Here is a 26,507-nt window from a genome sequence, read left to right as displayed (position 1 = left end):
GCGCGAGGAATAAGAGCCTTCCAATTGGTCGAGAAACGGAGTGGGCGGGAGCAAGGGTGTGGGACTCCGTGTCTTCGGTCCAAGATGGCTGCATCCATAGCGCGGCGCTTGCGGCCTTTGTTGGCTGGCCAGGGGCTCCGGTTTCGGAAAGGTTGCATCTACAACCAGAGCCCAAGAAGCTTCGCTACGGAAAGACGACGCCGGAACCTTCTGTACGAGCACGCGCGCGAGGGCTACAGCGCGCTCCCTCAGTTGGACATGGAGCGTCTGTGCGCATGCCCCGAAGAAGTCGCGCGCGCCCTGGAGCTCCGCAAGGGGGAGCTGCGGCCGGACGACCTGCAGGGGATCGTGAGTGCGCGTGCGCTGTTCGTGGCAGGGGCTCTAGTGGGCTTACAAGATACTCACCAGCAAGGGGCAGGCTTCTCGGGGATTTTTCATTCCTTGGCAAGTTTAGCTAGCGTTGTGTTGAGCTCCCACGAGTACCAGTTATCCTCTGCTCTCTATCGACATTCAGCAAGCACCTACTCCGTAAAACAGATTGGGTATCTGCACTGGAAGTTCACTGTGTGCCAGTGTCCTCTGTGTTTCCCATTTATGCCAAGCTTACCTAAGGCCACAAAGGAAACTGGGGACAGGGATGTGATATAGAGAGAGGACTCTCTCTTGCCATTGGAGGGTGAGAGGTAGAGTCTTGCGCCCACTACACACATGTAGCAGGCAGATAAATCGGGTGGTCTTAATGAATGGAGCAGGTATTCTGAGAGCTCCCTAAATTCCATGTGTTGAGAGTAAGGTGATGAAAGATAATAAGAACTAGTACTTACTTAATACTACATTCTAGGGGACCATTAATACCATATTTTCTTTTTTTTAATATTTATTTTATTTATTTATTCCCTTTTGCCCTTGTTTTATTGTTGTAGTTATTATTGTTGTTGTCGTTGTTGGATAGGACAGAGAGAAATGGAGAGAGGAGGGGAAGACAGAGAGGAGGAGAGAAAGATAGACACCTGCAGACCTGCTTCACCGCCTGTGAAGCGACTCCCCTGCAGGTGGGGAGCCGGGGCTCGAACCGGGGTCCTTATGCCGGTCCTTGTGCTTTGCGCCACCTGCGCTTAGCCCGCTGCGCTACAGCCCGACTCCCAATACCATATTTTCAGACCTTACTGGGGACCTCACATGCTCCCATCCCTCCTGCTCCTGGTTCCCTTACCACCTTGGTTTTTTGTTTGTTTGTTTTTGTGTTTTATGAGAGTTCACACACGAGACCAGAACAGTGCTCATCAGTACTAGCTTATGTTGGTGATGAGGATCGAACCTGGGACCTTGAAGCTTCAGGCACTAAAATTTTTTACATAACCATTATGACATTTCCCCAGCCCACCACCTTGTTCTCAGTGTTTTCCACATATAGCTTCATTTAAGTTTCCCAACAACCCAATAAATGTCATTATTCTTAAAAAAAAAAAAAAAAAATTTACTGGCTAGAGACAGAAATCAAGAGGGAAGGGGGAGATAGGGAGAGAGAAAGAGAGATAACCACAGTACTGCCCCACTGCTAGTGAAGCTTGCCCCCTGCAAGTGAGGACCCAGGGCTTGAAAGCAGGTCCTTGTGCATTGTATTGTGTGTACTTAACCAGGTATGAAACTGCCCAGCCCCCTCTCACATATATATATATATATATATATATATATATATATATATATATAGTTTCTTTATTGGGGGATTAATGGTTTACAGTCAACAGTAAAATACAATAGTTGTACATGTGTAACATTTCTCAGTTTTTTTTGGGGTTTTTTGTTTGTTTTTTTGCCTCCAGGATTATTGCTGGGGCTCAATGCCTGCACTACAAATCCACTGCTCCTGGAGACCGTTTTTTCCCATTTTGTTGCCACCTTTGTTGTTATTGTTATTGTTGTTATAGCTGTTGTTGGATAGGACAGAGAGAAATCAAGATGGGGGAGAGAAAAATAGTCACCTGCAGTCCTGCTTTACCGCCTGTGAAGCGATCCCCCTGCAGGTGGGGAGCCGGGGACTCGAACCAGGATCTTTATTACGGTCCTTTGCACCATGTACGCTTAACTCACTGCTTTACCACCTGTCCCCCCCTCAGTTTTCCACACAACAATTTAATCCCCAGTAGGTCCTCCTCTGCCATCATGTACCAGGACCAGAGCCTTGCCCCCCATCCCAAAGTCTTTTACTTTAGTGCAACACACCTTACTGATATTTTTTTAACCAGAGCACTGCTCATTTCTGGCCTGTGATTGGGGACTGAACCCTGGGAATGTCAAGCAAGATATGAAAGTATTGATTAACCACTGTGTTATCTCTCTGACCTGACGAGTACCATTATTTTTCACATTTTTTTTTTCCCCACAAGAGAAATTAAGAGTTGGAAAAGTTACTTAAAAAAAAAAAAAGTTGGGAGTCGGGCAGTAGCACAGTGGGTTAAGGGCAAGGACCGGCATAAGGATCCCAGTTCAAGCCCCTGGCTCCCCACCTGCAGGGGAGTTGCTTCACAGGTGGTGAAGCAGGTCTGCAGGTGTCTCTCTTTCTGTCCCTCTCTCTGTCTTCCCCTCCTCTCTTCATTTCTCTCTGTCCTATTCAACAACAATGACATCAATAACAACAACAATAAAAAAAAAGGGCAACAAAAGGGAATAAATAAATAAAATAATAAAAAAAAAAAGTATGACCAATCTCTCAAACACAGAACAACCACAATAGGATCCAGCAATTTTCCTGTTACTGTTGAGTGCAGATTCAGCCACACTGAAGGCAGGGACTTGCATAGATATTTGTTTACCTCATGCTAATTGCAGCATTGTTCACAAGAGCCAGCGACACATGAAAGCAACTCGTGTCTATTGATGAATGATCATATCTGGGCTATATGTACAGTGGAATTTTATTCAGCCTTAGAAAGGAAGGAAACTAAAATATGAATGAAGCTTGAGAACACTAGGCTAATTGAAGTAAACCAGACACAGAGAAAGACAAGGTGTGTGTGTGTGTGTGTGTGTGTGTGTGTGTGTGTGTGTGCGTTTCCAAGTGTGAGATCAATTTTACTGATTTTTTTTTGACAGAAATTCAGAGAGGAAAGGGAGATAGAGACACCGGCAGCCCTGCTTCACCATTCATGAAACTTCCCCCCTGCAGGTGGGGATAGGGGACTTGAACCCAGGTCCATGTACATGGTAGCCTGTGTGCTCAACCACATACACCACTGCCTAGCCCCTTTCACTGCTATTGTCACAGAAATTCTTGAGAAGGCAGTCATTGTAGGGTATGGCAGGGTAAAGCTAGGCAAATAATCAAATCATTCAGCTATCAGGCTGGGAGAATGCTCAGTTTGGGGTATATGGTTTCCTCTTAATGAAGCATCAAGACTAGTCAAATTCATAGAGACACAGTTGAGTGGTGGTTGCCAGGGCTGGGGGTGGGGGGGAGAGGGGAAATAAGGGAGTTATTGTTTAATAAGGACAGAGTTTCAGTTTGGGGAGATGAGAAAGTTCTGGAGATAAATAGTGGTTAGAGTAGCACAATAGTATAATGTACTCAGTGTCACTAAACTGGACTCTTAAAAACAGTTACAGTAGAGGCCCTGGGGGTGGCATGGTGACTAGAATGTTGGGTTCTCAAGCATAGGTCCCAAATTTGACCCCCAGCATCGAATGTACCAGAGTGATATTCTGGTTCTCTCCTTCCCCCCACTAGTAAATAAATAAAGCTTTAAAATTGAACTAGGACCAGGGAAATAGCATAATGGTTATACAAAATATACCGTTCATGCCTGAGGCTTTAAGGTTTTAGGTTCAATCCCTAGCTCTACCATAATAAGCCAGAGTTGAGCAGTGCTCTGGGAAGAAACAAACAAACATAAATAAAATAAATAAAACTGACTGGCCTCCATCACACTGAAGGAAATTGTGGTCTACCTTATTCTTTATCTCTGTCTTAAAAAAAAAAAAAGTGTCAGGGGAGATAGTATAATAGTTATGAAAAAGACTTTCATGCCCTGAGGCTCTAAAGTTCCAGGTTCAGTCCCCAGTACCACCATAAGCCAGAGCTGAGCAGTGCTCTGGGAAAAATAAAATTAAATATATGTTTAAAATTAAAATGAACACAGGGAGTCTGGCGGTAGTGTAGTGGGTTAAACACAGGTGGCGCGAAGTGCAAGGACCGGAGTAAGGGTCCCGGTTCGAGGCCCCGGCTCCCCACCTGCAGGGGAGTCGTTTCACAGGCGGTGAAGCAGGTCTGCAGGTGTCTGTCTTTCTCTCTCTCTCAGTCTTCCCCTCTTCTCTCCATTTCTCTCTGTCCTATACAACAACAACGACATCAGTAACAACAACAATAATAACTATGACAAGGGCAACAAAAGGGAAAATAAATAAAAAATTAAAATGAACACAACAAGGGCAGTAAAAAGGGAATGAATAAATAAATAAATATTAAGAAATGCACACAAAAAATTAAAATGAACAAATAATAGGAATTTTACAATGATAACTTTGTTTACCTTTCACAGATTTTAGAGATTTGGTTCAGAAATCCTAAATTTATTTTATCTTTTAAAGCTTTATTTATGAGAAAGAAGCAGAGCATTATTTTAACATGTGTGCTGTTGGAAATGGAGCTTAAGACACCATTTAAGGGCTCTGACCATTGGAAGATATAGACCCTGCTTTCACTTTTTTTTCAATATTTTTAATATATTTATTTATTTATTGTTGGATAGAGACAGAGAGAAATTGAGAGGGGTGGGGGAGATAGAGAGACACCTGCAGCCCTGCTTCATCACTTACAAAGCTTTCCCCCTGCAGGTGGGGACCGGGGGCTTCAACTCGAGTCCTTGTGCGTTGTACCATGTGTGCGCTCAACCAGGTGCACCACCACCCAACCCCGACCCTGCTTTCACTTTGCACGCATTTTCCAAAAGCTAAATGCTATACTGAAGTCTCCTTTCAAGAATGAGCATAGGGGCCGGGCAGTGACACACCTGGTTTTGAGCACACATGTTACAGTGCACAAGTCCCTGGTCCCCACCTGCAGGGGGAGAGCTTTGCGAGAGATGAAGCCGTGCTGCAGGTGTCTGTCTCTTTCTCTCTATCAACCCCTTCTCTCTCAATTTCTGGTTGTTTCTATTCAATAAATAAAGTTAATAATAATAAAAGAGTGAGCATATCAAGATATGAAAATGTAGCAGAGCAGCACACTACTGGGTGAACCATCTTGCCAGCCCAAGGATGTTGCCCTCTGGCTCAAAGAGAGGTGGAAAAACTGTCTGAATTCTGGGTAGCCAAGTGCCCAGCTTCACACAGAACTGCAGGGAAGCAGAGGGAGAATGGCTACTCAGGGGCAGTGAGAGGTCTTTATCTCACTTGGTGGCCAAGTGAGGAGAAGGGGCAGGGGACAGTGGCTGCCTCACATCTTTGTCCCTGTGTCCACCCTCCAGATCTCATCATGGCAGGAGCTGAGGCAGCTGAGGGAGCAGATCCGGGTCCTGGAGGAGGAGAAAGGAGCTGTGGCAGAGGCCGTGCAGGCCCTAATGGTGAGTGTGTGGGATTCAGGTTTGGGAGGATGTCAGGCTGGGGTGTCACTGGCTGCAGGATATCACAGTGAAGTGCCTGAGTCTCACAACCAGGGGGTAACAGAGAGGGATTCCACCAGGCACAGCGTCTGTTCACTACTTGGCTCCAGGGCACCTTGCAACACACATTCCATCGCCGGTGAACCTTCTGCCCCCCTTCCATCAGTCCAGGCCCCGGTCAGTGATAATGTAACTTGGGAACACAGTGTTCACCAGTGCCAGCTCATCTTCCTTTTTTTTTTTTTGTCACAAGGTTATCACTGGGGCTCTATGCTGGCACTTGAATCCACCATTCCTGGTAGCCATTTTTTTTTTTCTTCTGTTTTATTGGATAGGACAGAGAGAAATTGGGAGGGGGAAATAAAGAGGAAGAGTAAAAGGTAGACACCTGTAGACCTGCTTCACCTCTTGTGAAGCGGGCCCCTGCAGGTGGGGCGTGGGGGCTCAAACCACTTTATACTATGTGTGCTTAACTGGGTGCACCATTGCCCACCCCCCCGCCTCCTCCCCCCACCCCCCAGCTCATCTTCTTAGAGAAGCTGGGTGCCAGCCTTGCTGGGGAGAATATGGCAGCAACCCATTTCACAGGTTGGGGATACTAAGACTCAGAGAGGGGAAGAGATTGACTCAAGGACACACAGCTAGTAGACTCTCAGCAGTCAGACATGAATCGGTCAGACTCCCTCTGCTGCTCAGAAGCACAGAAAGTTCCAGAAGGCCAAAGGCCCTAAATACATGCTCATGGACTTCATCTCTGCAAGCTTTGTTTTTCTCAAAATTGAAATCACTTTGGTGGGCGTAGAGCAAGGCAGGAGGCACCTCTCAATCAATGGAGCTGCAGGAGGAGCCGAGAGAGACAGCCTGATGGTTCTGCAAAAGACTCTCATGCCTGTGGCACCAAAGTCCTAGTTTCAGTCCCCAGCGCCACCACAAGCTAGAGCTGAGTAGTGCTCTGGTAAAATAAATAAATAATAATAAAGAGAACTGCAGGGGCAGTGAGAGAGCTTACCCAGGAGAGGACCTGCTGTGTCCTGTAGGTTTGAGCCCAGCTTCCATTGCACTGGAAAGCTTTCCCTCTCTCCCTCTGTCTCTATCTGAAAAAGTCAACCTGGGGTCAGTGAAGCCCCAGCAAAGACAGAAATAAATCAGTGGACAAAAAAAAAACAAAACAGCTACAAGAGTGATTGCTGGTCTGCCATCTTGACCCTTCCCAGCTTAATTGATAAACAGAGGCACAGGGGGCCAGGTGGTGGCACACCTTGTTCGCATTACAGTGCACAAGGACCCAGGTTCAAGCCCCTGGTTCCCACCTGCAGGGGGAAAGCTTCATAAGTGGTGAAGTAGGGCTCTCTGTCTCTTTCCCTATCTCTCCCTCCCCTGTCAATTTCTGTCTAACCGATAATAAATAAACAAATGGAGGCAGGTTGGAGGAAAGACCCCCATCAGGGCCTGCAGAGCAAGGAATTTGGATTCCCTGGCTCTTGTTAGGGTTTTCACTCCTATTTCTTCCCATCACACCCCTCCCCCCTTCCCACCTCTGACCTCATCAACCTAACACCTTTTTCTTTCATCTCTACCAGGTAAACCAGGACAGCAATCAAGTGAAACAGGTACTTGGGGTGCTAATATTCTGTCCCCAGGGTTGGAGGTCATCAAGGAGACTAGCTCAGTCATGATTCCTCCATTGTAGGTAGCAAAGAACACAGCTCAAACAGGATTAAGGCAAGGGAGAAAAGACAACCCGGTTCTACTAGTTCACAAAACCTAAAAATGCTGGCTTCTGGCACAGCTGGCTCCAGGTCTTAGCATTCCACGTTTGGTTCTGCTCCTCCTTCTCAGACCAGCTTTCTCCTCCTTGGAGAAAGGGAGGCAGGTTGGGTGCAGAGGGAACCACTTCCCTGGCAGCTCCTGCTGTGGGCCTGGGGCTGATTCTCCGAGTTCTTCTTGGGTCAGTTGCTCGTCCTTTTTTTTTTTTTTTGCCCCCAGGGTTATTGCTGGGGCTCAGTGGTGCCTACACTACTCCTGGCAGCCAAATTTCTATTTTACTGGATAGGACGGGTGTGGGGGTGGAGAGAGAGACACCTACAGACCTGTTTTACCACTTGTGAAGCATCCCCCCTTCAGGTCAGGAGCAAGGGCTCAAACCCAGATCCTTGAGCTGGTGTTTTGTGCTTCGTACTCTGTGCACTTAACCAGGTGCACCCCACCGCCTGGTCCTTCAGGTGTTGGTCTTTATTATTATTATTATTATTTTTAATTTTCCCTTTTGTTGCCCTTGTTTTTATTGTTGTTGTAATTATTATTGTTGTCGTCATTGTTAGATAGGACAGAGAGAAATGGAGAGAGGAGAGGGAGAGAAAGATAAGACCTGCTTCACTGCAGACCTGCTTCACTGATTGTGAAGCGACTCCCCTACAGGTGGGGAGCCGGGGGCTTGAACCAGGATCCTTATGCCGGTCCCTGCGTGCTTCGCACCATGTGCGCTTAACCCGCTGTACTACCGCCCGACTTCCCAGGTGTTGGTCTTTAAACTACAGTAGCCAAGGTAATGAATGGGCAGCTTCAGTATATAACCCTTAGGTATGGTCCTGTGGACACGGTGAGGGGAGATTCCCAAAAGGAGATCAAGATGTTGGGCCAGTCAGGGCAGAACCCATAGGGAAGGCCCGGGTTCAAGCCCTTGGCCCCCACCTGCAGGGGTGGGGAAGTTTGATGAGCATTGAAGGAGTGCTGCAGGTGTCAAACTTCTTCCTTCCCTCTTTCTTGCCCTTCCCCTCTCAGTTTATTTCTGTCCTGTCAAATAAAATAAACAGTCTTTAAAAAAAAAAAAAGGCATTCTGATAGGAAGGAGTGAGGTCAAACTAATTGAGCCCCCCCCCCCACTCACAACCTTAAACTGACTCTCCTTGTGCCACTCGTAGGACCCCCAGTATCAGAGTCTGCGGACCCATGGCCGGGAGATCCGGAAGCAGCTTGTGCTCCTGTACCCCAGAGAGATGCAGCTGGAGGAGCAGTTTTACCTGTGTGCGCTGAGGCTGCCCAACCAGACCCACCCCGATGTGGTGAGCACCGGGTGGGCTTCGGGGAAGACCGCTTCCCCCCAACACACACACAAATACACATATACATACCACCCCTTTCCCTGTAACGCCAGCTGTCTCCCTGCAGCCCGCCGGGGACGAGAGCCAGGCCCGCGTGCTCCATGTGGTGGGAGAGAAGCCAGGTGGGCCACACCCCAGGCTAAGGTTGGGGACCTTTGTGACTGGGACAGTTGCTGGGACCTAGGTGGTATGGGAGGTGGTTTTTCTTTCTGCCTCAGGGGGGCTCTGCCTATCTCTGCAGACCAGGGCATAGGCCCTCATTCGCCAGACTTTCTCTTTGTGTCTGTCTGTCTGTCTATCTCTGGTCCCTTGCTTTGCTCCCTACCTCCCTCGGGTTTTTCCTCTAGGTTCTCCTTGGGTGCCTCACCTCTCTGGTCCTCTCCTTTGTGTTCCATTCTCTCTTCCTGGTTCATTTGACTCTCCTTTATTCATTTCTCCAGAGTACTGCCCAGCTCTGGCTTCTGGTGGTGCTGGGGATTGAACCTGGGATCTCTGGTGTCTCCGGCATGAGAGTTTGTTTGCATAACCATTATGCTGTCTACCCTCCATGGTTCTTCTTGATTAAAAAATAATAATAAAAAAATAAGATGTTTATTAACAAGGGAGAGAGAATCAGAGCATTACTCTGGCACATGTGATGCCAGGGATTGAACACAGGACCACATGCTTGAGAGTCCAGTTCTTTATCCACTGCACCACCTCCCGGGCCACTCTTCGAGTCTTTTCTGCCTCGTTCCACCTGCCTGTGCTGCTCTCCTTCCTGGTCCCATCTCTGTGTCCATCTTCTTCCCTCTCTGTCTTAGTTTCTGTCCTGGTCCTCTTTCTCCCTGCCCCCTGGCTGTCTATCCAACCCTGTCTGACCCTGTTGTTTTCTGTCCACGTCCAGCTTTCTCCTTCCAACCCCGAGGCCACCTGGAGATCGCAGAGAAGCTTGACATCATCCGCCAAAAGTGAGCAGCCTTCCTCTACCACCCCCTGACACCCCCCCACACACACAATAGCACCCTGCCCCCAGCCCTCCCCGCCCCAACAGCTGGCTGCCGGCTCACCTCACCTGGTTCAGCACAGGATACAGGAGCGCCAGGACCGCACCCAGCATGAATGTTTGATGCTCTGCCCCGCCTGGCAGCTGGGCCTCAGCCCCCGGGGTACCTGGGTCCCCCTCACCCCCTTACTGGCCCTGGCCCACGTCTACACCCATCTGTCTCCTAGGCGCCTCTCTCACGTGTCAGGCCACCGCTCCTACTACCTGCGCGGGGCTGGGGCTCTCTTGCAACATGGCCTGGTCAACTTCACACTCAGCAAGCTTGTCCAGCGGGTATGAGCCGGGACCAGGGGGCTGCCTGGAGGGGGTAACCTTGAAGCTGGCATTGGAAGCACCAAGTGGGGATGGGGGGGGAACCTTTACTCCAATCACTTTTTTCATATATAATTGATAATTGATTCATATATAATTCATACTGCAATTTGATGAGATAGGTGCTGTGGTTGTCCCCACTTATGTATGTATGTGTGTGTAAAAAAAAAAAAAAAAAATATATATATATATATATATATATATGCTAGAGACCGATATCAAAAGGGAAGGGAGAGATAGAAAGGGAGAGAACACACTAGAGCATAACTGGCACAGGAGGTACTGGGGATGGAACTCAGGACCTCACGTCCAATGTTTTATGCACTGTACCACTTCCCAGACACCCTGTTTTTCTTTTAACCAGAGCACCACTCAGTTCTGGCTTATAGTGGTGTCAGGATTTTTTTTTTTTTTTTTTTTTTTTGCCTCCAGGCTTATTGCTGGGGCTTGGTGCTTGCTCTACAAATCCACTGCTCATGGAGGCTATTTTTTCTCTCTTGTTGCGGTTGTTGTTATTATCGTTATTATTGTTGTTTTTGCTGTCATTGTTGTTGGATAGGACAAAGAGAAGTTGAGAGAGAAGGGGAAGACAGAGAGGATGAGAGAAAGATAGACAGCTGCAGACCTGCTTCACCGCTCATGAAGCAACCCCTTACAGGTGGGGAACCGGGGCTCAAACCGGGATCCTTATGCCGGTCCTTGCACCATGTGTACTTAACCAGCTGTGCTACTGCCCGGTGCCCTGGTGCCAGAATTTGAACCTGAGACCTCTGGTACCTCAGGCATGACAAGTCTGTTGTGCTCCAGTGGCACTGTGTCTGTCTCAGGAGCCTGTATTGTAATCTCTGTGCCTGACCACCTGTTTGTAGTTAGAGGAATGTCCAGGAAGGAGCTATTGAAACTAGAGAAGTTGGCCACCAGTGATAGATTTCAGTTCTTGTAGGGCACTGGGGAGCCATAGAGGGCTTTAGGCAGGAGGAGGATGGGGCCAGATATAGCCTTCCAAATACCACCTGTGGCTGCCCTGTGGGGTGATCTGAGTGAGGAGTCCATGACACCAGAAGAAAATGTCCCTGGGAACCCCCCTTCCCCAGCCTCAAACCCACTGCTCAGGCTTCCTGAACCTCCTCTGAAGTGGAATGGACTTTGAATGACAAAGACCCACCCTGATTCAGGCCTGAGCTGGGGCCTGGTGGGGGCCATCTGTGCTCTCACCTGTGCCCCCCCTCACCCCTCACAGGGCTTCACCCCCATGACGGTGCCAGACCTGCTCCGAGGAGCTGTATTTGTGAGTGAGACCTGTTTTTCCTAAAGAGACTCCCCTGGAACTGGACTGGAGGTGGAGGGAGGTGGTTGTCAGATACAAAAAGAAGGCCAGGGTGGTTCCAGAAGGTCTTTTTCTTGGGGGGGCCTGCGGGGGTTGTGATTGTAAATGGGGGTAAGGTTCAGGGTATTTGACCCCTGACCTCTGTGACCTGGCCACTGCTTCCTCCAGGAAGGCTGTGGGATCACACCTAATGCCAACCCATCCCTGATTTACAACATTGACCCCTCCCGCTTTGAAGACCTCAATCTGGCTGGGACTTCGGAGGTGGGGCTTGCAGGTGAGGCCTGCCTGGGGACAGCAGAAGGACTGGGGACATCTCCGGAGCCAGAGAGCTTGTAAAGGGACCAACTGGAATATTCTGAGGGGTGGGGGGATGACAGCCCACAAGCAGCATATACAGATGTGTAGATGGTTCACACTGCACTGCAGCACAGGGAGGACACAGCCACATGCTCTGGTGTCTACCAGAGCAGATGCCCTCCCTCCTTTCCTTCCTTCCGACCTTCTTTCCTTTCATTTTATTTATTTATTTTGGATAGAGACAGGACTTGAGAGGGAACAGGGAGTTAAAAGACACCTGTAGGGCTGGGTGTTGGCGCACCTGGTTGAGCGCACGTGTTACAATGCACAAGGACCCAGGTTCGAGCCCCCGGTCCCCACCTGTAGGGGGAAAGCATTGTAAGTGGTGAAGCAGGACTGCAGGTGTCTCTCTGTCTCTCCCTCTCTATCTCCCCCTTCCCTCTTGATTTCTAGCTGTCTTTATAAAGATAATAATAATAATAAATGCCCTAAAGTGTTTTTTTTTAATAAAAAAGAAAGACACCTGTAGTACTGCTTCGTTATTGCTTGTGAAGCTTCCCCCCTGTAGGTGGGGACCAGGGGCTTGAACCAGGGTCCTTGTGCATTGTAACATATGAGCACTACTGGGTACACCACCTCCTGGCCTCTGGAGAGCCTCTTTTCTAAGGGGGGGTGGGGAGAGGGAGAGAGAGAATGAATGAATATGAATGAGAAAGAAAAGTGGCCTAGGAGGTGGCACAGTGGACAAAGTGTTAGACTCTCAGCCCTGAAGTCCCAAGTATGAATCCCAGTATCACATGTGTCAGTGTGATGCTCTAGTTCTTGTTGTGCTCTCTCTCGCACTTTCTCATTGATCAAGCAACACAAAAGAAATTCTCTTAAAAAGGTATATTTGTTTGTTCTTGTCATCAGGACTTCATTGCTCCAAACTGACCTTTTCAGATTGGGGGAGGGGACGGGGGAGAGAGGGATAGACATCAAACTTAGGAGCTTCCTCCAGTACCAAGGGGGCTGGGCTCAAACCTAGATGAGCTACATGACAAAGCAGCCACACTGCCAGGTAAGCTATCTTGCCGGCCCTGATTTATTTTATTTAATGACAGAGAGAGGCACCGGAGCACCTCTCAGCTCTGGCTTATGGTGGAGCTGAGGATTGAACCTAGGAACATGGAGCCTCAGACATGAGAGTCTTTTGCAGAACCATCATGTTGTCTCCCCAGCCCCTGGCCCTGATTTATGTATTTTTAGAAATATTTTATTTATTTATTCATGAAGAAGATAGGAGAGACAGAAGCAAACATCACTTTGGTACATGTGCTGCCGGGGATTGAACTCAGGACCTCACACTTGAGAGTGCAATGCTTTATCCACTGCGCCACCTCCCAGATCATCCAGCCCTGATTTATTTATATGAGAGAGAGAACAAACACCAGAGGAACACTGACAGTGCCAGGGATGGACCTCAGGACCTCATGCTATGCAAGTCTGGTGCTCCAGGAACTGTACTATCCCCTGGGTCTTAGAACATAACCTTTTATTTTATATATTTTTAATTAATTAATTTTTTATATTTATTTTCCCTTTTCTTGCCCTTGTTGTTTTTCATTGATGTTGTCATTGTTGGACAGGACAGAGAGAAATGTTTCACTGCCTGTGAAGCGACTCCCCTGCAGGTGGGAAGCCGGGGGCTTGAACCGGGATCCTTATGCTGGTCCTTGCGCTTTGCGCCACATGCGTTTAACCCGCTGTGCTACCACCCAACTCCCAAACATAACCTTTTCTAATACTCACAAAGTCTTGGCTATGGATGCACTGGTTTACCCTTATACTATCCCCTCTCCCCCGCCCCCAGGCTACTTCATGGACCACTCAGTGGCCTTCCAGGACCTGCCTGTCAGGTGATACCCAGTTTTCTTAGACCTTGTGCCCCCCTGTGACATGGCCTCCCTGCTTCCTCACCCTGCTTCTCCTGCTCCCCTTGCCCCCAGGATGGTCTGTTCCAGTACCTGCTACCGGGCCGAGACACACACGGGCAAGGAGCCGTGGGGCCTGTACCGGGTGCACCACTTCACGAAGGTGGGCCTAGCTTGAGACTGGGTGCGACATGGGGGCTCACCCCAATAGCTCCAGATCCCCTGACTCCCATGTCCCCTGCCTTGCCCCAGGTGGAGATGTTTGGGGTGACAGGCCCTGGACTGGAGCAGAGCTCACAGCTGCTGGAAGAGTTCCTATCCCTTCAGATGGAGATCCTGACGGAGCTGGGCTTACACTTCCGGTATGGGGTGTGGGGCTGACCAGGAGCCCCCCATCTTGAAACCCTCATCTTGGTTCCATGCTAAGGTCTCTCTCTCTGCTTATCTCTGTGCAAAAAGGAAAAAGGATGGAAAGCTCTAGTGCTCTAGTGTCTCTCCTTCCCTTTCTCTGTTTCTATCTCTGAAGTTACAAAAGCCCTAGAGTGGTGACATTGAGCATGTGTAAGACCCATCACCACACACGTGAGAGAAAGAAATGGAAGCTTCTTGTCTGGGTGACTCATTAAAAAACAAAACAACGGGAGTTGGGCGGAAGCGCAGCAGGTTAAGTGTACGTGGCGCAAAGCACAAGGACCTGTTTAAGGATCCCGGTTCGAGCCCCCGGCTCCCCACCTGCAGGGGAGTCGCTTCACAGGCGGTGAAGCAGGTCTGCAGGTGTCTGTCTTTCTCTCCCCCCTCTGTCTTCCCCTCCTCTTTCTCCTTTTCTCTCTGTCCTATCCAACAATGACGACATCAGTAACAACAACAACAGCAAAAATAAGGGCAACAAAATGGAAAATAAGTAAATAAAACTGGGGTGCTATTATAGAAGTTAGGAATGCGGGGACAGGCCATGGCACAGCCAATTGAGCATACATTACCAGGTTCAAGCCCTGCAGTTCTCATCTTCAGAGTAAAGTTTTGGAAGCAGTGAAGAAGCAGTGCTGCAGGTGTCTGTCTCTCCTTCCCCTCTCAATTTCTCTGTCTCTATCCAATAAATAAATAAATTAGCTTTTGTTTTTTTTCTGTTGTTTTTACATAATCCATAATCCTAGAAGCTGTTAATGCCCATGGTGAACAGCCTGGAACCCCAGCCTCGTGTCCTGTTTCCTTTCCTTCCGCTCCTTGCATCACTATCCTCCCCATGTCACCTCCCTGTAGTCACTATCAGCTCAGCTTTTTAATTTTTTTTTATTTTTATTTTTTATTTTTTATTTATTTTTATTTATTTATAAAAAGGAAACACTGACAAGGCCATAGAATAGGAGGGGTACAACAGCTTTTTTATTTTTAAGATTGGTTGGTTGATTGGTTGATTGATGGGACAGGAGGAGAGAGATGCGGCGCACCACTGGCACACATGATACCAGGGATTTGAATTAAGGACCTCATGCTTGAGAGCCCAGCACCTTATCCATTGCGCCACCTCCCAGGCTGCTTTCAACTCTCTGCTCTCGTTTGATGGCCCTTCTTTATTTAATTAATTCAGTTTTTTAAACTTAATTTGATAGAACAGAGAGAAATTGAGATGGAGGAAAAGACAGAGAATTAGACACCTGCAGACCAGCTTCACTGCTTGTGAGGCTTCCCCCCTATAAGTGAGGACCGGGGGCTTGAACCCAGGTCCTTGTGTGTGGTACTACATGTACTTAACCAGGTGTGCCACCAGCTGGCACTGATTGCCCTCTCTTCCATATCCTCTGTGTCCTCCGCTCTCCCTCCTCCCCCTCTTCCTCTGCTTCCTCTCCTATCAGCCTCATCTCTCACTGTTTCTCCTTGGCTGCAGGGTCCTGGATATGCCCACCCAGGAGCTAGGCCTCCCCGCCTACCGCAAGTTTGACATTGAGGCCTGGATGCCAGGCCGCGGGAGCTACGGTGAGGTGAGCCCCCCCCCCCAGGGGCACAGGAGAGAACCTGCCCTCCTGCCTCCCCCCCCAGCCGATCCCTCACCCAACCCCGCGTACACACCCAGGTCACCAGCGCTTCCAACTGCACTGACTTCCAGAGCCGCCGTCTGCACATCATGTTCCAGACTGAGGCTGGGGAGCTGCAGTTTGCCCACACGGTGAGGCCAGCCCTCGCCAGCCCTCCCCAGCTCTCCCTGCACTAGGCCAGTACCTGATTCTGAGTGTGCCTCTCCCAGGTGAATGCAACAGCCTGTGCCATCCCCCGCCTCCTCATCGCCCTCCTGGAGAGCAACCAGCAGCAGGTGAGGTGCCAAAGGGTCTCACCCAAAGTGGCCGGAGGAAGGCAGAGGCCCGGGGCAGCGATGGCAGCATTCTCAAGCCCAGTTTGTCCCCAGGATGGCTCGGTCCTCGTGCCCCCTGCCCTCCAGCCCTACGTGGGCACTGAGCGGATCACAGCCCCCAGCCACGTGCCTCTCCGCTACATCGGCCCCAACCAGCCCCAGAAACCCAGGCTCCCAGGCCCACCTGCCTCAAGCTGAGAGAACCCACCTTCTGCGGTCTCCATGGTTGTTGCCACTTCTTGGAGTTCAGGGAACCCTGGACCCCTGCAGCCTGTCTTCTTGAGCTGGTTTTGACATCTGCATTCCAGTTACCCTTTCCCCCTCTTGTTGAGAATCAGTCAGTGACCTTTCACATGGAGATGGGCCGCAGAACCTCCTCCCTCCCTCCTTCCATCCTTCCTTCCATCCCTCCTTCCCTCAGGGCTCAGCAGGACACTTAATAAACAGAGGTCAGAGCAAAATCCTTCCTGGGTCTGGAAATGATGTACCTGGTAGAGTGCACACATTACAGGGCACAGGGACCCAGGCTCAAGCCCCCAGTCCCCACCTGCAGGGAGGAAGCTTCACAAGCAGTGAAGCAGTGCTACAAGTGTCTATCTTTTTCTGTCTCCCCTTTCTCAATTTCTGCCTCTATCCAGGATAAATAAATACATGAGCTTGAACTCAGGACCTCATGGTTGCAAGTTCAGTGCTGTACTGCTTCACCACTTCAAGGTCTGTGCCTGCATTCTTCCTCGCTGACCTGGCCTGGCTTAACTAGCTACAGTGTCATCTGTCTCCTCTCCAGGAGGGCAGGGAAGTGTGTCAGTTCATTCACTGTGGGAACTCCAGTTGCCCAGACATATAGTAGGTGCTCAGTTAAAGTGGCTAGCATGCTGGTGCTCCGGTCCTGGGCGGTTTACACTACTGGATCCTGCCAGATTTAATTAACTTCCACATAACTTCCACTCACATTGAGTTAATTAGCTAACACCGAAAGTCTCGCCTCTTTCACAAGTAAGGAGATGGTTGTCCCAGGGCTGGAGTTGGGATTCGAATAGAGCCCAGCTGTAGCCTCTGTTGAAGTGAGTTTACGGAGGGACCAGCAGGTGGTGCACATTTACCATGCACAAAGGCTTGAGTTCAAGTCCTGACACACCCTGCAGGGGTGACGCTTCATGAGCAGTGGAGCTGTTCATGCTGCAGGTGTCTGTCTCTTATTTTCTCCTCAATATCCCTATCAATATAAAAATAAAATAAGTGGGCTGGGTGGTGGTACACTTGGTTGAATACATATTACAATGCACAAGGACCTGGATTCAAGCCCCTATTCCACATCTGCAGGGGGAACCTTCATGAGCTTGGTGAAGCAGAGCTCTTGTGCACACTCTTTCTCCCTCCCTCTCAATTTCTATCACTTTTTTTTTTTTAAACCAGAATACTGTTCAGCTGTGGTTTATGGTGGTGTGGGGACTGAACCTGGGACTTTGAAGCCTCAGGCATGAGAGTCTCTTTGCATAGCCATTATGCTGTCTACCCCTACCCAATTTCTATCTCTATCCAGTAAATAAATATGAACCCATCAAATAAAATTAAAAATAAAGAACTCAAAATAAGTGGGCCATTTTTTAGTGAGAAAACTGGGGTCGAGGCAGAGAAGGTGGAGCTTGAGGCTGCCCTCTCATGGCTGGATTTGAACCAGTGTCCACCAGTCAGCAGTTCAGTGTATCAGGTCCTGCTTCTATGGGGTGAGGAGCCCTTCCCCCCACACCACCACCCCCAAACACAGACCATTCAGGTGCTCAGGTGTTGGATGCTAGAGGGCAGGGGTGCAGGGGGTGGATGCCCATGAATAATTGAGGGTCTGGGACAGCCTGCGCTAAGCAGCTGTCACCCCGAAGGGTGGGATGGGGCTGTGGTGACGTCACTTCCATGGGATATAAGGAACTGCTGCCCACTTGGGTTCTCACCCGCCTGGACCCCAGGACTAGTCGAGAAGTACCAGCATGCTGCACCCCGCGCCTGCCTCCCTGCTGCTGGTACTGTCGCTGCCCCCGCTATTGGCCGTGCTGCTGGGGGCTGGTGAGTGCCCAACACCAGGAAGGGGGACCCTCAGGGACTGGGGGGGGGGAGCGGTTACAGGGAGCTTGAGGCCAGGTAGGGTTGGTGCACCCTGCAGGTGTGCAGTAGGTGGGGTTCAGGAGGCTGGCCAGAGCTGGGGGTCAGCACTGGGGTCACCTAGCCCTCTGAGCCCATCTCCATCCTCCACAGCCACCGCAGCTCCTATGGCACCCGGACCCTCCAAGGATGAGGTAAGAAATGGATACTCCCTGCCCACTCTCATCTCCCTGGCACCCTGGGCCTCCCTTTCCAACCTCTCCATGCCCTCCAGTCCCCCCCGCCCCGCCCCATCTGCCCTGCTCTCAACTTCCCCTCTGCTTCTTCCTTCACCCCCAGCTGGCCCGCTGTCTGGCGGAGGTGGTCACAGAGGTGCTGGCACTGGGCCAGGTGCAGCGAGGACCTTGCACAGCCCTCCTCCACAGGGGTAAGGCCCCTGGCTCCCCCAGTACTGCCTCGAGGAAGGGGTGTCCCTTTATTACTCCCAGAGCCCTCTTGCCTAGCCTGATAATATATATCCACCCAGCGAGCTCCCTCTGGGGGTATGGAATGGGGGACAAATAATGTCCCCCAGCACCTGGCCTTCCTCTTCCAGGCAGTCCCTCTAGAAATCCTCAGGCAGAAACTCTTCTAGGTCTGTTTCTTGACTGGCCACACACAGTGTCCTCTCTTCCCACCAGAGATGTGTGAGAAGGAGCGCTACAGCTGTGCACCCACCGGGGAACAAGGCCTGCTGCAGGCTGGGGATTTCAGGAAGCGAGAGTCTGGGAAGGCAAGGACCAACCAGGAGGTGAGGGATGAGGAAGAAGAGGAGGCAGCTGAGAGGACCCGCCAGTCTGAGGTGCGGGAGCAGGCTGTCCGAGAGCAGTTGCACAGCCTTCACCGGGAAGAGGAGGAGGAGGAAGGTGAAGAGGAGGAAGAGGAGAAGAAGCGGGGGGCCTTCGAGGGCCTGTGGAAGCAGCACCTGGAGGGTGGGGGTGCCCTCCAGAAGCGGGTGGCTGAGCAGGCCAGAGATGAGGAGACGGCGCAGTTTGAGGAGGAAGAGAAAGGCATGCAGGTGCTAGACGGGGGCCGCAGCCTGTGGCAGGGAGCTGCTGGAGGAGAGAGGCATGAAGACTCACCCCATCGCCACCGCCACCTCCATCAGTCAGAAGCCGAAGCCAAGCAGGAGGCGAAGGAAGAAGCTTCCGAAAGGCAGGAGGTGAGTGTGGACCAAAATGGTCTGTAAAGATACCAGCAAACATGGCCAGGGGTGGGGCAAAAAGAGCAAGACCTGCCACAGGTGGGTCACAGGGACCAGGTCTGACCCCAGGACTGGGCGGCAACATTCACACAAGGCCTCTTTTCTTTTACTTTTTTTTTTTTCTTTTTTGCCTCTAGGGTGCTCAGTGCCTGCACTATGAATCCATAGCTCCTGGAGGCCATTCCCCCCCCCCCCCGTTTCTGTTACCGTTGTTGTTATTCTGTTGTTATTGTTGGATAGGACAGAGAGAAATTGAGAGAGATGGGGTAGAGGGGAAAAGACAAACACCTGCTTCACCACTTGTGAAGCGACCCCCCCACCCCTTGCAGGTTGGGAGCCAGGAGCTCAAACCAGCATCCTTATGAAGATTTGCACCATGTGTGCTTAACCCTCTGTGCTACTGCCTGGCCCCAAGACCTCTCTTTTCATCATCATTTTTATTTTTTACCAGAGTACTTCTAAGTTCTGGCTTATGGTGGTGTTGGGGATTGAACCTGGGACCTTTAGTGCCTCAAACACAAAAGGCTTTTTGTGGGCTGGGGAGACAGCACAGTGGTTTTACAAAAAGATGTTTAAGTTTTGAGGTCCCAGGTTTGATTCCCAGCACCACCGTTAAGCCAGAGCTGAGTAGTGCTCTTGGTCTCTCTTTCTCTCTGTATCTTTTATTTATAAATAAGATGAAAAAGTTAAAAAAAAAAAAAAACCTTTTTGCATAGCCATTGCTACCACCACTACCCCAACATACACACACTCAGCTTCTCTATTCACCCAAGTGTCCTCCTGAGATTCCAGTAACTAAACCAGGCGCCATATTGCACAGAGCATCCGGGTTATTCCCCACTGCTGGCCCATAGAGAACAAGCCAGTTACATGAAAGGGGGCCACCATGCCACCTGCTTCACTGGGCAAAACAGATGGGCACCACTGCTGGGTCACAGGATGTAAGGTACCACCATGACTGGTGGCAGTAATTGAAATGACCATCCTGGTCACAGTGGGTCATGACATTGTCCTAGCCATTTCTGCTGACCTGTCTGCTGCCTTTGGCTATGGTGGACCACACACACACACACCTCACTTCTGTTTACATGGGCTGACACCCTGGGTCTCATCAATCACTGTGGGCACCATACAGACCATATGGCTACTGCTGGCTACTGGTACATGAACTGACATCTGGTCTGGGGGTGGGCTGCCCTTGGAGGATGGGCATTAACTACCCCGCTATTTTTTTTGTTGTTTAATTAATTTGATACAGAGAAATTGAGAAGAGTAGGAGATAGTGAGACAGACACCTGCAGCCCTACTTCACCACTTGTGAAGCTTTCCCCCTGTAAGTGGGGAAGTGAGGACCAGGAGCTTGAACACGGGTCCTTGTGCACTATAATGTATGTGCTTAACCTGGTCCCCTTGACCGTCCCACTTTTTAAAAATCATGTATTTGGGGGCTGGGCAGTAGCACAGCAGGTTAAGCGCACATGATGCAAAGCCAAGGACCGGTGTAAGGATTCCGGTTTGATCCCCTGGCTCCCCACCTGCAGGGGGGTCACTTCACAGGTGGTGAAGCAGGTCTGCAGGTGTCTATATCTTTCTTTCCCCTCTCTGTCTTCCTCTCCTTTCTCAATTTCTGTCTGTCCTATCCAACAACAACGACAGTAATAACAACAATAGCCTCCAGGAGCAGTGGATTCATAGTGCAGGCACTGAGCCCCAGCAATAACTCTGGAGGCAAAAAAAAAAAAATACATATTTTTTTCTACCAGAGCACTCTTCAGCTCTGTGGTGCTAGGGACCTAACCTGGGACCTCAGAGCCTCAGGCAGAAGAGTCTTCTTGCATCACCATCATGCTGTCTCCCCAGCCCTGTCACCCTTATTTCTGATCATTCTCTCCCCCGCCTCTCAGGAGCATGATGTGGAGCAACTGGAGCAGATGCGAGACAAACTAAAGAAGGTGACAGAGATGCTGGGGCAGGAGCTCAGGAGGGAAGGCTGACCCCTAGCCTTCCCCTCTTTCCCTTCACACTATATGGCTTAGTACTGTTGATCCCCCTCCAAACTGCCCCCCCCACCAGGCACCCCACACCCTCTATTCTGGTAGGAGTGAGAAACCAGGCCTGAGGGGTCATCCTGAGCTGTAGGTAGAGGGAGGCAGGGTTCAGAGTGACTCAGGACCCCCCCCAGCCCCAACCCCTCAATACCCATCTCACCCCCTCCAACTCTCCCAAGTGAATAAAGCACCAAGCAAATCACCCAGGTCTGTTGCGTTGCGATTGATCTAGGACAGGGAAAGGCAGCCTTCACGCTAGTCTCTGGTTGTCAGAATTGGGGGTTTATTAAACTGGAACTCTTTATCAACAGTGAAGTCAGATGGGGTCATCGGGGAGAGGTTTCTCAGCTGCGGGGGGAGGTGGCTGGCTTTGATTCCGGCCAGTGTGGACCACGATGTCATCATATTCATCCTGGGGGAAGTGGGGGGGAGCAGAGGGGATCAGGCTGCTGCTACCTCAGCCGCTACCCACATTCTCCCACCACCCCCCACCCTCCCAGCTGGTCTTGCCTGAAGCCAGAGTTCCACCACGTGTAGCTCAACTTCTAGAAAGTTCTATAATCACCACTTTCAAGGCTGTCTCTTCCCAGGCTTGTGCTCTGCTACAGCTTGAGCTCAGACAACCCCCCACCCCAGACACACACACACACACACACACACACTCTCTTTCTCTCTCTCTCTCTCTCTCTCTCTCTGCCCTGGTCCTTTGGGAACCAGAGTGGCTAAAGTCTCCCCCAACCCTACCCACTGCCTTTACCCAATTCCTCCATGCCTCACCCATCCCTGCCCCAGCCAATGTCTTGTCTGGACCTCACTGTTGACTAAGGTCTTTTTGTTCGGTTTTGATTTTCTAGGCCTGAATGGAACACTTTGCTTTTTATTTATTTATTTTTCTAAACCAGAGCACAGCTCAGCTCTGGCTTGGGGCAGTAGTGGTGGCCATCCTGGGACCTTGGAGTCTCAGGCATGAGAGTCTGTTTGCACAACCATTATGCTATGGAAACCCAGGGCGTCATTGATGCAAAGAAATGAGCTTTACCCAGGGTGTGTACACACACACACACACACACACACACACACACACTACTGCCCAAGGTCCCCCAGCACACACACACACTACTGCCCAAAGTCCCCCAGCGCACGCACACACCCACACACACACTACTGCCCAAGGCCCCCCAGCACATACACACTCACACTACTGCCCAAGGTCCTCCAGCACACACACACACACACACACACACACTACTGCCCAAGGTCCCCCAGCACACACACACACACACACACACACACTACTGCCCAAGGTCCCCCAGCACACACACACACACACACACTACTGCCCAAGGTCCCCCAGCACACACACACACACACACACTACTGCCCAAGGTCCCCCAGCACACACACACACACACACACACTACTGCCCAAGGTCCCCCAGCACACACACACACACACACACTACTGCCCAAGGTCCCCCAGCACACACACACACACACACACACACACACTACTGCCCAAGGTCCCCCAGCACACACACACACACACACACTACTGCCCAAGGTCCCCTAGCGCGCACACACACACACACACACACACACACTACTGCCCAAAGTCCCCCAGCTCTTGTTCTGCAAAGACCCTCAGAGTGTTGCCATTCACCAGTGCTCAGCTGTACAGAAACAACCTTGTGATCAAGTTCTCTCCTTCTGCCTTATATCCTCCTCGGCCCTGACCTGCGTTTCTCAACCCCCATCAGCCAAGTTCTCCACACCACCCCTGGCAGGGTCTCCCCTTTCCACCTGCTGCTCTCCAACCCCAGTACCCCAGGTTTCTCTCAGCACTATGCCTGCTTTCCCTCTGCCCCTTCACCATCCCACCTGCCCATTCACTCTGGTTCCCCCACCCCTGACTCACATCCTCGTTGTCATCGCCACTGTCACTGTCACTACTGCTGCTTCTGCTGCTGCTGGAGGGGCCCAGCTTGTCCTCATCCTCAGGCTCAGGGGCTCCATGTGCACGGAGGAGCAGGGCAAGGGTGAGGTTGGGCCGGAGCAGGGCGCTGCCCAGAGGGGTGCGACCGCCATACATGCGGGCGGCGGGGTCGGCCCCCGCCCTCAGCAGAAGCTCAAGCACATCGGCTGACTGGGCCTCAACTGCCAAGTGCAGGGGGCTCCGGCCACACGTGGGCTCCTGCCAGGGTGCAGCGGTGAGGTCAGCAGAGGACCTGTCCCACTACGGAGGATACCCCCACCCCATATAACGCTTCCCTGGGCCTTCTCACCGGTTTGTTAAGGTCAGCTCCGGCCTCCCGGAGCAGCCTGACCATCTCTGCGTCTTTGTGGATGACAGCCACATGGAGTGGGGTGTGGCCTAGGGACAGAGAGAGTGGCATCAGAAGATGGGGGGTGGGTGTCAGGGAGATAAAAGTACAATGGTTCAGCAAAAAGACTTTCATGCTTGAGGCTCCCAAGTCACAGGTTCAGTCCCCAGCACCACCACAAACCAGAGCTGAGCAGTGCTCTGGGGAAAAACTGAAAAGGGTAGGAAAGGAAAAAATGGTGTGGGGGGTGGGAGGAGCGTGGGAAAGTGCCTGGGTACCCCCAGTGTTGTCATCCAGGGAGAAGGACTTTATAGCTTGAGGCTCTGCGGTCCCAGGTTCAGTCCCCAGCACCTTCATAAGCCAGAGCTGAGCAGTGTGCTGGTCCCTTTTTTCTTATTAAAATAAAGCAAATTAAAATAATGACAATAACAACCATCTGGGGCCTGAGCAGGAGTCCTTGCTGTCCGTGCCCAGTTCCCTGAAGGATCTGTAGTATTTCCCCAGGAGCTGGGGCTTAGGTCAGGAGGGCTGAGCCCTGAGCCGGCTGCTCCAGCCCTGCCTGGGAGTCCAGGTGCCCAGGTGCCCGCGGCCCCTCACCATCATAGTTTTCAGCCTCCAGCTGCCGTTTCCAGTCCTCCTCGTTCTCACTCTCACTCTCATCTTCCTTCTCCATGTCCGGTTGGGGGTATGAGTCAACAGGGCTGTGGTTGGCGTCAGGGGTGTGGGCAGAGCTCTGAGTGAGGTAGGTGTTGGGGGATCCCCTTGGCCCCCGGGGTCGGGGCTGAAGTAGCACTCGAGCGCAGGCATGTGCCCCCGTGCGACAGGTCAGGTGCAGTGCCGTGTGACCCCCACGCTCTGCCACATGCAAGCTGGCGCCTGCCGCGTACAGCTTCTCCAGCGCAGATGCCTCCCCCAGGATGGCTGCCAGGTGCAAGGCTGTCTGCAGGAGCAGAGGGCAGGGAGCAGGGGGTCACTCCGAGAACCCCCAGCCCTGAACCCTGCACGGCCCCCTGGTGGGTGGCTCACCTGGCCCAGGTCATTCTGCAGGTCCATGTACTCAGTGCCAGCGGCAAAGCTGAGGAGGAAATCTAAGAAGGGCTCGTGCTGGTGAATCACAGCCAAGTGGAGAGCCCTGCAGACAGAAAGGTGGGGCAGAGGTCAAGTCCTCCTGAGTGCCTTCACTGAACAAGCAAGGAGCTCCTACTTTGTGTCAAGGATGAAGACAACAGCTCTAGAACCAGCTGCCAGAAATCTGGGAGGGCTAGAAGTGAAAGCAACACACCCACACACACACACACAATGAACTGTACCAGGGAAGTTCCCGGGATGGTGGAGCAATATTGTAGTCTATTTCCCTCTGTGTCTGTCTCTCTCTCCTCTCCTTCTCAAAAAGAAAAATGGGGGGAGGGGAGAGACTGGTGTGGTATTGTGCATGTGTATAGAAAAAAAAAGAAAAACAGAAACCAAGAAAGAAAAGAAAGTTTAAAAAAAAGTAAGCAGAAGAAAGGAAATAATACAAGAATTTTCACAAGCAGGTATGCAAGTGCCTATCTCTCTGTCTCCCTCCTCTCTCAATTTCTTTGGTCCTACTGAGTAAAAAACAGAAGAAAAAAAAAGCCTCCGGGAGTAGTGGATTTGTAGTGCTGGCACCGAGCCCCAGCTTTGTGCTTATTGAGTGCTTCCTATGGGTCCAGCACTGTTCAGTCATAGGGGATATGGCAATAATGTAACACAGAAAAGCACTCTCTCACTTGGGACTTTTGCAAGTTTTGTGCCTTTTATCCAGAGCTCTCTCCTCCTCAAATCTACTTGTTTAGTTTTCCTGAATTTTCTTTTTTTTTTCCTTTGCTGTGTCTTTCCTTCTCTCTTCTGTCCTTCCTGTCAATCTCCCTGCTCTCCTGTCTTTATACCCTTATTCAATATATATGCTTCACAGGACATGAGTATTTGGTTTTTTCCCCACTGTCTTACCACCAGTACATAAGACAACTTGGAACACAATAAATATCTGTGTAACAGATGTCACGGAAACGACCTTTTTGTAGTCAGAAACCAGTAATTTACTAGTAAACACATATCTTACTAAAAATAGTATGTTTGGAAACGATTTTGAAGATCAGTGTTCAGAAGGTGGAATCTGAGAGTCAAAAGGTCAAGTATTAAATTTGGAAATCAACAACAGAATCAGAACCTAAGGATAAAAGGTTGTCTTTGGAGGTTAGGGGGTCAGAAGGAGCCTGCCTGACCTACATACCCTTCAAGCAAAGTGCTAAGTAAGGATCGATCAGGAAGATCAATCACCTCGAGTTCTGTAGTCAATGGACAGAGATGTGGTCCTCTTCAAGAATCAGAATTCAAGAAAGGAAGGTCAGAAATTGAGTTATGGTCCAAGTTGGATAAAGAATTGGTTTTTATTAAACGATGCTGGGGGTGGGATGCTCAAAGGGGAGGCTGGAGGTCGGGAAATCAAGCTTCAGACGTCAGATTTAGCCATGAGAGGGTCCAAAGTCAGGATTAGAGACTAAAGGAGAAGCCGACAAGGGATCCCAGGGCCGGGTCTGGCAGCCTAAGTTTCACTCACGTGTCCCCATCCTCAGTGACGTAGCCGAAGACGAGGGGCGCCCACGACAGTCCCGGGCCCAGCTCCGCACCCAGTCCAGGTCCTCCGGGGGCCGCGGCGTCCGGACCCAGAGAGCCCAGGCCGCTGTCGCACCAGTCATCGTTGTCCGAAGTCTTCCCCAAACAGGCGACCCCGGCCATAGCCCCGAAGCCTCAGGGGCCCCCAGCGGCCGCCCGCCTGTCGCTGGGCTCTCCCAGGAGTTCTGGCGCTTCCGCCCTCTGGGAAATTCCCCAACAC

The 26,507-nt window shown here is 50.8% G+C and overlaps 3 protein-coding genes across 3 annotated transcripts; 2 read left to right on the top strand and 1 right to left on the bottom strand.

Annotated features, from left to right (window-relative positions):
* The first annotated feature begins 55 nt into the window (after nucleotides 1-55).
* Nucleotides 56-16,608, top strand: SARS2 (seryl-tRNA synthetase 2, mitochondrial). Its single transcript, XM_007523972.3, has 16 exons — nucleotides 56-348; nucleotides 5,463-5,558; nucleotides 7,178-7,207; nucleotides 8,519-8,659; nucleotides 8,766-8,820; nucleotides 9,585-9,648; nucleotides 9,911-10,016; nucleotides 11,296-11,343; nucleotides 11,551-11,659; nucleotides 13,535-13,580; nucleotides 13,671-13,758; nucleotides 13,848-13,957; nucleotides 15,481-15,574; nucleotides 15,667-15,759; nucleotides 15,838-15,903; nucleotides 15,997-16,608. Exons 1-16 carry the CDS (start codon nucleotides 85-87, stop codon nucleotides 16,138-16,140), a joined length of 1,554 nt encoding a protein of 517 aa, XP_007524034.1. The 5' UTR covers nucleotides 56-84; the 3' UTR covers nucleotides 16,141-16,608.
* An 848-nt stretch (nucleotides 16,609-17,456) lies between these two features.
* Nucleotides 17,457-21,532, top strand: CCER2 (coiled-coil glutamate rich protein 2). The gene is made up of 5 exons (XM_007524019.3): nucleotides 17,457-18,003; nucleotides 18,193-18,233; nucleotides 18,379-18,466; nucleotides 18,720-19,240; nucleotides 21,187-21,532. Exons 1-5 carry the CDS (start codon nucleotides 17,928-17,930, stop codon nucleotides 21,274-21,276), a joined length of 816 nt encoding a protein of 271 aa, XP_007524081.1. The 5' UTR covers nucleotides 17,457-17,927; the 3' UTR covers nucleotides 21,277-21,532.
* Nucleotides 21,533-21,591: 59 nt separating this feature from the next.
* On the bottom strand, nucleotides 21,592-26,487 carry NFKBIB (NFKB inhibitor beta). The gene is made up of 6 exons (XM_007523971.3): nucleotides 26,232-26,487; nucleotides 24,677-24,782; nucleotides 24,248-24,590; nucleotides 23,612-23,700; nucleotides 23,245-23,520; nucleotides 21,592-21,742 (listed from the first exon to the last, which is right to left on the bottom strand). Exons 1-6 carry the CDS (start codon nucleotides 26,408-26,410, stop codon nucleotides 21,647-21,649), a joined length of 1,089 nt encoding a protein of 362 aa, XP_007524033.1. The 5' UTR covers nucleotides 26,411-26,487; the 3' UTR covers nucleotides 21,592-21,646.
* Nucleotides 26,488-26,507: the final 20 nt, after the last annotated feature.

Source organism: Erinaceus europaeus, chromosome 2, assembly GCF_950295315.1.
Source record: "Erinaceus europaeus chromosome 2, mEriEur2.1, whole genome shotgun sequence".
Taxonomy (NCBI): Eukaryota; Metazoa; Chordata; class Mammalia; order Eulipotyphla; family Erinaceidae; genus Erinaceus; species Erinaceus europaeus.
Note: the sequence above shows the minus strand (reverse complement) of the source record. Positions and strands in the feature narration are given on the sequence as shown.

What these genes read in the sequence shown, in the direction of transcription:
- SARS2 (XM_007523972.3), top strand. Translation starts at nt 85, where the DNA reads ATGGCTGCATCCATAGCGCGGCGCTTGCGGCCTTTGTTGGCTGGCCAG. An exon ending in TTCCAGGACCTGCCTGTCAG is followed by an intron (nt 13,581 to 13,670) that starts GTGATACCCAGT and finishes CCTTGCCCCCAG; the next exon opens with GATGGTCTGTTCCAGTACCT. An exon ending in AGCTGCAGTTTGCCCACACG is followed by an intron (nt 15,760 to 15,837) that starts GTGAGGCCAGCC and finishes TGCCTCTCCCAG; the next exon opens with GTGAATGCAACAGCCTGTGC.
- CCER2 (XM_007524019.3), top strand. Translation starts at nt 17,928, where the DNA reads ATGCTGCACCCCGCGCCTGCCTCCCTGCTGCTGGTACTGTCGCTGCCC. An exon ending in CCGGACCCTCCAAGGATGAG is followed by an intron (nt 18,234 to 18,378) that starts GTAAGAAATGGA and finishes CTTCACCCCCAG; the next exon opens with CTGGCCCGCTGTCTGGCGGA. An exon ending in CACAGCCCTCCTCCACAGGG is followed by an intron (nt 18,467 to 18,719) that starts GTAAGGCCCCTG and finishes TCTTCCCACCAG; the next exon opens with AGATGTGTGAGAAGGAGCGC.
- NFKBIB (XM_007523971.3), bottom strand. Translation starts at nt 26,410, where the DNA reads ATGGCCGGGGTCGCCTGTTTGGGGAAGACTTCGGACAACGATGACTGG. An exon ending in GGAGGCTGAAAACTATGATG is followed by an intron (nt 23,701 to 24,247) that starts GTGAGGGGCCGC and finishes CTCTGTCCCTAG; the next exon opens with GCCACACCCCACTCCATGTG. An exon ending in GAGCTGACCTTAACAAACCG is followed by an intron (nt 23,521 to 23,611) that starts GTGAGAAGGCCC and finishes GCACCCTGGCAG; the next exon opens with GAGCCCACGTGTGGCCGGAG.